The sequence below is a fragment of the Musca autumnalis genome, unplaced genomic scaffold (assembly GCF_047663935.1).
Source record: "Musca autumnalis isolate F117 unplaced genomic scaffold, ASM4766393v1 scaffold_2, whole genome shotgun sequence".
Lineage (NCBI taxonomy): Eukaryota > Metazoa > Arthropoda > Insecta > Diptera > Muscidae > Musca > Musca autumnalis.
Window position 1 is genome coordinate 199,350,473 of NW_027411755.1, and position 12,885 is coordinate 199,363,357.

Here is a 12,885-nt window from a genome sequence, read left to right on the forward strand (position 1 = left end):
TTTTTTTAATTTTATAAAAAAAAAATTGTATTAGTTTTTATGTGTGAGAACACAACAATTATTTCCAACAAGGATACATGTATTTATATATCACGTAATTAGAAACAAGTTTCAAAACTTTTGCTGTCATATAGAAACCGAATCGGATATTTGGATATTAAATACGTTAAGCATTGTCCTTGTGGCATAACCCATAAGTATGTATGTCTTGCTTAGATCGACAATAGCATTGAGTTCAAGTTTCACACATTTTTGTTTTTGTATTATTTTATTAAACACATTCTATTTTTAACGGCATCATTGAGTTCAGGACCCTTCCTTCCACAAGCCTACTAAAATTGTATCTCCTTTCATCCCATCCCATCACAATTTCTATTATTCTATTCTTTCATCAAATCTAGATCCTCACATCCATCCATTCATTCACTGACTTCATCATCATTCTAAAATAAAATTGAAAAAAAAAAAACTGAATATCAGCAGTAACAACAAAACGAAGGAATCAAAAAAAAGTATATTGTGAAGAGCTACGTTTAAAACAACGGGGCCGGGAAATCAGTCACATCCAATACAAAACCTCTAAGGCGCACCAACACACCCAAAGCAGCATTATCAGTTGCGCTCACAAAATGCCCAGATGATGAGAATGTATGGGTACTTATCTCTGTGTGAGTGCACTCGTTTCTCATTTGCATTTCGTGGCGTTGGAGATCGTGCCGTGGCAAATCATCTCTATGGCAGTGTGCAACAAACATCATGCTCGCCTGCATGTGTAGTGGTGACAGCCAGCCAGCTATCTGGCTTTGGGAGCAGCATGAAAAATCTTTTGCTGGCCGCATGTTTAGTAACACTTCGAACGTTTGTCGATCTCCATGTAGGGAGAGTATACGACGATCGTATTTTCTTCTTATTCTGTCGTATACAAAAATCGTTTTTAAAAAAATTGTTTATATAGTTAAGGCGATTTGACTAAATAAAGAACGCAATCAGTGTATGTTACAAGTGCTTAACGTCGAGTTGTGTTAGTTGACAATCATTTTTTGTATTGTTTTTTTTTTTGTCCATTCATTGATTTTTTTGCTCTCTTGTAATTGCTTACGTTAATTTTTTGGACAAATTCAAAAAAAAATATTTTTTTTATTATTTTTAATTAAAACGGTTTGTTTACTTTTTTGTATTTTGTTTTAGTGTTGAGACAACGGTAGTATCCTTCTACCTTGTTCGAAAAAATCTGATGTTAAAAAAAACTGTAAAAAATAAACCATAGAAAATTTCAAAACGGATACGCGTAACATTTTCAGTTAAAGTAATCCCGTTCCATCTATAACACGATGCTGCCATTGCCCAGAGGCCTATTGGGTCTCTTGGGTGGAAATGCTGCCCCCAAGTGGCATACAAATCAACTGAAGAGGAATTCAGTGTTTTTTGTATTGTGTCTGATTTTGCTGAGTGGCCAATTTGCCGATGCAAGGGTAAGTAACAGAAGTAGAAATTTAAAGAGGGTGTTTTGTAATTGTCATTATATTTTTTATTTAAAAAAAAAAATTTGTTAGAAATTTTAACAAAGATTCAAAAATAGTTGAAATTTGTGGAACAGTCAGAAATGTGTAGTTCTTATTTTTTTATGAAATATGCATTTTTTCATAGAAAAGTAAGGTAAAGAACGAAATATGTATATTGGCTATTTTGAAAGGGAAGTTCTCAACAGTTATAGGGATTCTAAACGGTTTCGAATGTTTCAAATATTTACCAAAATCTGTAGCCTTTTTATTGTTTCAAAAGTAATTTATTAGGGCAGTTCGTATTATAAATATTTTTAGAAACCTTTATTTTTTTAATAATGTTTTCGATATTTCCGTTGGAAAAAATATGCGATATCTTTATTGACAAAATTTGATCACTTCCCTCAACCAAAAAACTAAAAATTTAAAATTTTTATGTCAAGATATTTTTAAAAAAATCGGCTGAGCCTTACATTCTTTGGCGAAATACTAAAAAAATAAATATTAATAAAATAAATATTTTTTGGTATTTCGCCAAAGAATGTAAGGCTCAGCAGATTTTTTTAAAAATATCTTGACATACATTTTTTAAATTTTCAGTTTTGTGGTTGAGAGAAGTGATGAATTTTTTAATAAAGATATCGAATATTTTTTCCAAAGGAAATATCGAAAACATTATTAAAAAATAAAGGTTTTTAAAAATATTTATAATACGAACTACTCTAATAAATTACTTTTGCCACAATAAAAAGTCTACAGATTTTGGTAATTGTTCAACATTTTTTTAAAAATGGTTTGCATACAAATTTTTTAATAGATTCGAGAGGTTTCATGTAAGTCCATTGTTGTGATATCATTTGGTAAGAGTGCTTGGGATATATGTATGTATGACTGTCTTCTTCCTGATGACTTTCAGATTCAACAAATAAATAAAATGTGCCATATAAATTAATTTAACTCGTTGACACAGTTTTTTTCAAAAAGAAAACGTTATTTCAATGTTAAAAAATAAATAAATTAATTAATTTTTTTTTCTAAAAACTTTTCATACATAAACTCTATTACCGCAATCTGCCTATGCCTATTTCGTAGCCTATAAGGAAAAATTCACAATGTTGCCATTCATTTAGTGGTTTGACATAATTTTTTTCAATACTGTTCCTTGTAGTGCTAAAAAATACATTAATTAACCATTTCATTCAACAAAACTCTGCACACACGAACTTGTTTACCAAAATCTGTAAGCCTATTTCGTACTTAAAAAATAAAAATTTACAAAGTTGCCATATCAATTCGTTTAGCGTTTTGACGCAAATATTTCCAAAAATGTTGCTGGTAATGTTAACAAAAATAATTAAATTATTAATTTCATTGCACAAAACTCTGCACGCATGCACTCTGCTACCAAAAACTGCAAGCTTATTTTGTAGGCAAAAAAAAAAATAATAATTAAATGTTGACATATCAATTCGTTCTATGTTTTCACACAATTTTTTTTAATATATCTTGAAATAAGAAAGAACATGAAATAATTTATAAATTTTATTCAACAAAACTGTGCACACATGGACTCTACTATGACACACTGCAAGTCCATAGTGCAGGCAAAAAACAAAAATTTACAATGTTGCCATATCAATTCGTTCTATGTTTTCACACAAATTTTTCTAAAAATATAATTTGTAATTAAAAAAAAAAAACAAGAAGTAATCTATTAATTTTATTCAACAAAACTGTGCAAACATGAACTCTACTATGACACACTGCAAGTCCATAGTACAGGCAAAAAATAAAAATTTACAATGTTGCCATATCAATTCGTTCTATGTTTTCACACAAATTTTTCTAAAAATATAGCTTGTAGCTAAAAAATAAACAATAAATAATTTATAAATTTTATTCAACAAAACTGTGCACACATGGACTCTACTATGACGCACTGCAAGTCCATAGTGCAGACAAAAAATAAAAATTTACAATGTTGCCATATCAATTCGTTCTATGTTTTCACACATTTTTTTCTAAAAATATAGCTTGTAATTAAAAAATAATTTATTAATTTCATTCCACAAAACTCTGCACGCATGAACTCTGCTACCACAAACTGCAAGCTTATTTCGTAGGCAAAAAATAAAAATTTACAATGTTGCCATATCAATTCGTTCTATGTTTTCACACAATTTCTTTCTAAAAATATAGCTTGCAATTAAAAAAGGCAAGAAATAATGTATTAAATTTGTTCAACAAAATTGTGCACACGTGGACTCTACTATGACAAACCGCAAGTCCATAGTGCGGGCAAAAAATAAAACTTTACAATGTTGCCATATCAATTCGTTCTATGTTTTCACACAAAATTTTCTGAAAATATATCTTGCAATTAAAAAAAAGAAATAATTTATTAATTTTATTCAAAAAAAAAAAACTGTGCACACTTGAACTCTACTATGACAAACCGCAAGTCCATAGTGCGGGCAAAAATTATAAATTTACAATGCTGCCATATCAATTCATTGATCTAATTTTGGGAGTCATTCCGTTTGATAGTTATCATTACGTTTTAGTTAGTCACCGTAGGAATTTTTCATTTTCATTACGTCAGGTTTACGAAAAAATATAAAAAGTTATAATCAGAACCACAAAAAGTAAATTCAGTAAACATTTCCAATGGATCCTCGAACAGCCCTTAAGCAGTACCTTAGCGAAAATTTTGAACTTTTGTGAGGAAGCCCGTCTTTGAGAGAAATATTACTATAAATGAAGCAAATGTTGGACTAATCTCCGTCACTCCTTTAGATGGCTATCGTACCAACACTCACGTAGCCAGAGGGCGGCCCAGGAGTCCAGAATTTTTATACCCTCAGCATTTATACTAACGAGGGTATATACACTTTCATACGGGCAAAATGTGCTTCATCGAAATAATGGTTTTAACCCCAAATATGTTTGGACGAAATGTGTTTCAGACAATTTGGAGTCGATTGAGCAATGCCCATCCGTCTGTCTGTCTGTCTGTCTGGCTGGAGCGCACGATAACTCTCGAACGGATGAACCGATTGGTTCAAATTTTGGCTTTCGTAATATTTTGCCCAAACTTAGTTTAAGTTCGAAGATGGACTCAATCGGTCCACTCCTTCCGGTACCTCCCCCACAAAAGTTCGGAAAAGTTCAGTTTAGGACCTGCTCTCGAATCACTTTGATTTTTGTTGTAGCAACTTGTATTCGCTGTCCCCCATACGACAAGTTTCATAAGGAGTAAGTCCATACTTCCTGAGAAATAGCCTGAAAGTTGCAAAAAACCCCTATGCCACCGTGTGAGGTGGTTGGAGCGCACGATAACTCTCGAACGGATCAACCGATTCGATCCAAATTTGGCTTCCGTAATATTTTGCCCAAACTTAGTTTAAGTTCGAAGATAAGCCATATCGGTCCACTCCTTCAGGTACCTCCCCTACAAAAGTTCAAAAATGTTCGGACAAATTGTTCGTACGGTAACTCTTGAAGGGAGTGGCCGAATTGGTTCATACGTTACACATCCTAATATATCTACCAGATATAGATCAGATTCAAATATGGACTATATTTGTCCACTCCATCCGGTACCTCCCACACAAATTTTCGGATAAGTTCACTTTAAGACCTGCAATCGAATCACTTTGATTTTTGTTGAAGCTATTTGCATTCGCTGCCTCAATTACGATGGTATGGCACCATATGTATTGGCTGGAAATCCACTTCCATAATGGTCAATGTTGATCCATTCCTTTAAGTATCTCCTCCCCAAAACGGTTCATACATGCAATTTTTTTAAAACCCCCTAAATACATACGTTTTTTGCAAAAAATTGTTTCAATATACACAGGCTGAGGGTATATCTCAGTCGGCAAAGCTGACTGATACATTTTTACTTGTTTTGTTTTGTCTTAATTTCAAATGCCATATGGTGTGGTGAAAGAAATTTAGAAAAAATGTAATTTAAATAATTTTGGTTAACCAAATCGTATATATTTTGAAAGCTGCTTCTGTCCGGAATTCAGAAGCGTTAATAGTTTTCGAAGATCAATTAGTATTATTTTTCAGTACAACAATTTTTATTAGGCTGTAGTCAAGTCAAACAAATCTTATATTTTTTATGGCTGCTTTTATCCTGAACTCAAAACTGTTCATAGTTTTATCAAATCGTATATATTCTGAAAACTCTTTGTGTCCTGAACTCGAAACGGTTTAAACTTCTGTCAGATCTATTAGAATTTTCCTTCAGGTCAAGCTTTTTCAGTAGACCAATACTCAGTCAGTGAAAAAAAAAAATAAATTTATATATTTGATTTTTATCACATAACGGATGCACACTTAAACAAGTGTTATATATTCTGAAACCTGCTTCTGCCTTGAACTCAAAATTGGTGATGGTTTTACTAGATCAATTAGTTTAGTCCTATAGTACAGCCATTTCCTCTAGTCTAAGGTTTAGCCAGAGAAAATTAAAAAACAACAAGTTTTGATTCACTAAAAGGCTGCACATTATTTTTATTAGATCACTTAGTTTTGTCAGTACAGCGATTTTCTCTAGTCCTTGGAAGAGTCGGAGAAAATGAGGGAAAAAATAAATTTTTTATAACTTTGATTCGCGTGCAACCGTTAGCACATTTGACCAAATGTTATGTAGTTTAATTTACAGTTATTTATTTATTTATTTATTTATTTATTTATTTATTTATTTATTTATTTATTTATTTATTTATTTATTTATTTATTTATTTATTTATTTATTTATTTACTTATTTATTTATTTATTTATTTATTTATTTATTTATTTATTTATTTATTTATTTATTTATTTATTTATTTATTTATTTATTTATTTATTTATTTATTTATTTATTTATTTATTTATTTATTTATTTATTTATTTATTTATTTATTTATTTATTTATTTATTTATTTATTTATTTATTTATTTATTTATTTATTTATTTATTTATTTATTTATTTATTTATTTATTTATTTATTTATTTATTTATTTATTTATTTATTTATTTATTTATTTATTTATTTATTTATTTATTTATTTATTTATTTATTTATTTATTTATTTATTTATTTATTTATTTATTTATTTATTTATTTATTTATTTATTTATTTATTTATTTATTTATTTATTTATTTATTTATTTATTTATTTATTTATTTATTTATTTATTTATTTATTTATTTATTTATTTATTTATTTATTTATTTATTTATTTATTTATTTATTTATTTATTTATTTATTTATTTATTTATTTATTTATTTATTTATTTATTTATTTATTTATTTATTTATTTATTTATTTATTTATTTATTTATTTATTTATTTATTTATTTATTTATTTATTTATTTATTTATTTATTTATTTATTTATTTATTTATTTATTTATTTATTTATTTATTTATTTATTTATTTATTTATTTATTTATTTATTTATTTATTTATTTATTTATTTATTTATTTATTTATTTATTTATTTATTTATTTATTTATTTATTTATTTATTTATTTATTTATTTATTTATTTATTTATTTATTTATTTATTTATTTATTTATTTATTTATTTATTTATTTATTTATTTATTTATTTATTTATTTATTTATTTATTTATTTATTTATTTATTTATTTATTTATTTATTTATTTATTTATTTATTTATTTATTTATTTATTTATTTATTTATTTATTTATTTATTTATTTATTTATTTATTTATTTATTTATTTATTTATTTATTTATTTATTTATTTATTTATTTATTTATTTATTTATTTATTTATTTATTTATTTATTTATTTATTTATTTATTTATTTATTTATTTATTTATTTATTTATTTATTTATTTATTTATTTATTTATTTATTTATTTATTTATTTATTTATTTATTTATTTATTTATTTATTTATTTATTTATTTATTTATTTATTTATTTATTTATTTATTTATTTATTTATTTATTTATTTATTTATTTATTTATTTATTTATTTATTTATTTATTTATTTATTTATTTATTTATTTATTTATTTATTTATTTATTTATTTATTTATTTATTTATTTATTTATTTATTTATTTATTTATTTATTTATTTATTTATTTATTTATTTATTTATTTATTTATTTATTTATTTATTTATTTATTTATTTATTTATTTATTTATTTATTTATTTATTTATTTATTTATTTATTTATTTATTTATTTATTTATTTATTTATTTATTTATTTATTTATTTATTTATTTATTTATTTATTTATTTATTTATTTATTTATTTATTTATTTATTTATTTATTTATTTATTTATTTATTTATTTATTTATTTATTTATTTATTTATTTATTTATTTATTTATTTATTTATTTATTTATTTATTTATTTATTTATTTATTTATTTATTTATTTATTTATTTATTTATTTATTTATTTATTTATTTATTTATTTATTTATTTATTTATTTATTTATTTATTTATTTATTTATTTATTTATTTATTTATTTATTTATTTATTTATTTATTTATTTATTTATTTATTTATTTATTTATTTATTTATTTATTTATTTATTTATTTATTTATTTATTTATTTATTTATTTATTTATTTATTTATTTATTTATTTATTTATTTATTTATTTATTTATTTATTTATTTATTTATTTATTTATTTATTTATTTATTTATTTATTTATTTATTTATTTATTTATTTATTTATTTATTTATTTATTTATTTATTTATTTATTTATTTATTTATTTATTTATTTATTTATTTATTTATTTATTTATTTATTTATTTATTTATTTATTTATTTATTTATTTATTTATTTATTTATTTATTTATTTATTTATTTATTTATTTATTTATTTATTTATTTATTTATTTATTTATTTATTTATTTATTTATTTATTTATTTATTTATTTATTTATTTATTTATTTATTTATTTATTTATTTATTTATTTATTTATTTATTTATTTATTTATTTATTTATTTATTTATTTATTTATTTATTTATTTATTTATTTATTTATTTATTTATTTATTTATTTATTTATTTATTTATTTATTTATTTATTTATTTATTTATTTATTTATTTATTTATTTATTTATTTATTTATTTATTTATTTATTTATTTATTTATTTATTTATTTATTTATTTATTTATTTATTTATTTATTTATTTATTTATTTATTTATTTATTTATTTATTTATTTATTTATTTATTTATTTATTTATTTATTTATTTATTTATTTATTTATTTATTTATTTATTTATTTATTTATTTATTTATTTATTTATTTATTTATTTATTTATTTATTTATTTATTTATTTATTTATTTATTTATTTATTTATTTATTTATTTATTTATTTATTTATTTATTTATTTATTTATTTATTTATTTATTTATTTATTTATTTATTTATTTATTTATTTATTTATTTATTTATTTATTTATTTCTTTATTTATTTATTTATTTATTTATTTATTTTAATGTTGGTTATTTAATTCCAATCCTTTCCTATAGTCCGACTTGGTTGGTAACCCTATTTTTCAATGCTTTTATTACAAATACTATGGCATCTTTTTCCACCTTTATTTGTATTTGTCCTTCTGTATCAGAAGATTTTATCATCGATATTTGTCATCGGAAGCTTTGACAAGGTGATGGTGGCTTAGAATGTTAAGACGCCGGCAACCGTGTCAATTGGTTGTCGGAGACCCAAGTTCGAATCTCAGCCATGTTGAAATCATTTTTTTGTTTTGCCTTACTGCTAAACCTAAATAACGACGGGACGTGCACAAATATTTCACCAACCTACCAAAACAACGCTCTCTGAGCGTCCGTATACACACACACACATACAAACAATAACGTTCTGTCAAAGTTAAACTTTTTCAAATTACAAAAAGTATACGCTCAACGTATTTCGGTAGTTCTCATAAGAATACATGTGTTCTACTTTTTTCACCACACACGCCCTGGGTATACGTCCGTATATAGGTATGGGCCTTAATATCAAATGTCGTATGGTATGGTGAAAGAAATTTAGAAAATATTTAATTTAAATAATTTTGGTTTACCAATTGGTTGCACCCTTAAACAGATCGTATATATTCTGAAAGTTGCTTCTGTCCGGAACTCAGAAGCGTTAATAGTTTTGCGAAGATCAATTAGTATTATTTTTCAGTACAACAATTTTTATTAGGCTGTAGTAAAGACAAAGAACACACTTGAACAAATCTTATATTTTATATGGCTGCTTTTATCCTGAACTCACAACTGTTCATAGTTTTATCAAATCGTATTTATTCTGAAAACTCCTTGTGTCCTGAACTCGAAGCGGTTAAAACTTTTGTCAGATCAATTAGCATTTTCCTTTAGTTCAAGCTTTCTCAGTAGACCAAGACTCAGTCAGAGAAAAAATAAATAAATGTATATATTTGGTCGTGATTCACATAACGAGGTACTTAAAGTAGTGGACCGACATAGTCCATTAGGCACAAACGTTGAACTTTTGTGGGAAAGGTACCCCAAGAAGAGGACCTATATGGACCATTTTAGAAGTTAAACTAAATATTGACAAAATGTTAGGAGACCCAAAGTTTGATCGGTTCGGAAGTTATCGTGCTCTCCAGTCACTACCAATGGTGCCATAGGGGTTTTTACCCCTTTCGGGCTGTTTTCTATAGAAGTATGGACTTGCCTCTGGAAAAGCATTTACAGTCGTAATTGAGGCAGCGAATGCTAGTTGATTCAGCAAAAATCAAAGTGATTCGAGAGCAGCTCCTAAACAGAACTTATTCGAAATTTTGTGTGGGAGGTACCCGAAGAAGTAGACAAATATAGTCCATATTCAAACCTGATCTATATCTGGCAAATATATAAAGATGTGTAAAGTATGGACCAAATCGGTCACTCCCTTCAAGAGTTATCGTGGCCACAATTTTTCGGAACATTTTTGAACTTTTGCGGGGGAGGTACCTGAAGGAGTGGACCGATATGGCTTATCTTCGAACTTAAACTATGTTTGAATAAATTATTAAGAAGGTCAAATTTTGGACCGAATTGACTAATCCGTTCTTGAGTTATCTTGTGCTCAAACCACTACACACGGTGTCACAGGGGCTTTTGGCACCTTTCAGGCTATTTTCTCAGGAAGTATGGACTTGCCCCAGATGAAACTTATACCGTCGTATCGGGGGTAGTGAATACAAGTTGCTACAGCAAAAATCAAATCGATTCGAGAGCAGCTCCTAAACTGAACTTTTCCGAAATTTGAACCAAATTGGTTACTCCCTTCATGAGTTATCGTGCGCACAATTTTTCCGAACATTTTCGAACTTTTGTGGGGGAGGTACCGGAAGGAGTGGACGGACCGATATAACCTATTTGCGAACTTAAACTAAGTTTGGACAAAATATTGCGAAAGACAAATTTTGGACCGAATCGGTTGATCCGTTCGAGAGTATTCGTGCACTCCAGCCAGCCAGACAGACACACACAGACAGGAACACATTTCGTCCAAACATATTTGAGGTCTAAAAACATTATGAGGCACATTTTGCCCGTATGAAAGTGTATATACCCTCTTTAGCATAAATGCTGAGGATATAAAAAATAAGTTTACCTAATATTTGTTCACATAAAGGTTGCACACTTGAACAGATATTTTATATTCTGTATGCTGTTTCTGTCCTGAAATTAAAACTGTTAATTGTTTTTGAAGATCAATTTGACTTTTCTTTCAGAAGAACCATTTCCTGTCTTTGCTATTGCCAAAGATTCGAATCTTCTAGTTATAGATACGAATTAATTAAAATATACTTATTTAATATTAATTATTTTAATATTATTACATTTATAATGCTTAACAAACAAAAACAAAAATATTAAATTTTTTAAGTTTTTCCACTGCTTATGTCTGTCTCTTAAATTCATTTTCCTTTCATCTTTTCGAACTCTTCAAGAAATTCATTAAAATAAGAAATCTCTTCATACATTTCTCTTTTTTCTCTTTGAACTGTTATGCTCAACACATAATGCGACAACATAAATATTTCTCTTTAGCATTCTCTTTGGGAAATTTTTTCATTTTTAAGATTATCATTAAGAGATTTATTTTTTTATTTCCCTTTATTTTATATAAATTCTATATGTAAAATTTTTAAGAAAAATATCAAAACAAAAAATTTAATAAAATAAAAAGCAGAAAAAATATTTTTTTTTTCAAAACAATAACAACAAAAAATTGGGTCACAAGAAATAACACCACAATCAGACAATAACTGGCTGAATGAATTGCATACGGACAGACACACGTCCATACATTGGCATGGAGGAGTAGGTCTTAATCGTCGTTGACTTTCCATAAGTGTCGCATGCACTACAATTAACATTATTTAGCATGGATGCATTATAATCAGTGGCAGAAACTTGTATTTGATGAAGTGAGTGAACTGTTTTTTTTTCTTGCACACTTCCATTCATCATCATCAGCAACAGCAACATGATGAAGAGGAGTAGCAGATATTCCAAAGAAAATGCTGCAGTGTTGAATGCTTGGTTTCGTTGGTTGCTTGATGACAGACAGATCATCATGATTTCCTACTATGATGATGATGATGTTGAAAACCAATCTTAAATGACGACTGGGTGCCAGTTTTATTAGCTATCATTTGTTTATATGTGTTCTACATGTACTTATATTATGTTTCCGGAATTTTTTGTTTTGTTTTCTTATTTTTTTTTTTTGTGGAAATGTTGGGCAAGGGTTTTAACATGAGTTAAAACTATAAGGAAATATGTTATCGGAATATAAACATGGAATTAACGTCTAACAATAATAATCACAAGGTAATTCACAAAATATGGCCATTCCAGCCTTATATTGTGTGGCCTTGAACTTACTCCTCCAAATTATTGCATCTTACTAACTTAGAGTGCATGATGCATTACTTTATCATACCAAACTGCATATTATTATCATAGAGAAATATAATATTAAAAAAAAACATAAACCAATCTGATTTTATTTATCAAAATTCCCTTGAGGACTTCATTTCATGATTCGATTTTTGATTTTCTAATTTGAAAAAATTCTACTTTTAGAATTTCTAATTTTAAAATTTTCTAAAACTCAAATAATATTTAACAGCCATACATTTTAAACCCCCCAAACTAAAGACGAGGTCTTATCAATTTCTTTCAAAATGTTTTTTTTTATTTATTTTTTTTTGTTTCCAAGAAAAGTTCAAAATCTATGTGATAACCTTTTCTTTTTGGCTAAATGTCATTAAAAATATGATGAACATAGTCCATCATTTTGAAAATAAAA

The 12,885-nt window shown here is 25.3% G+C and overlaps 1 protein-coding gene across 3 annotated transcripts in view; it reads left to right on the forward strand.

Moving 5' to 3' along the window:
• Positions 1-740: 740 nt before the first annotated feature.
• vkg (Collagen alpha-1(IV) chain viking) overlaps positions 741-12,885 on the forward strand; it is a 103,447-nt gene continuing 91,302 nt past the window's right edge. The window contains exons 1-2 of one of the 3 annotated variants that reach the window (XM_073970586.1): positions 741-991; positions 1,189-1,472. In XM_073970586.1, the coding sequence (XP_073826687.1) occupies positions 1,332-1,472 (141 nt within the window). In that variant the 5' untranslated portion in view covers positions 741-991; positions 1,189-1,331. Of the gene's footprint in view, positions 1,088-1,188; positions 1,473-12,885 lie in introns of all 3 variants that reach the window. The other 2 variants (XM_073970587.1, XM_073970588.1) reach the window with 2 other exon arrangements.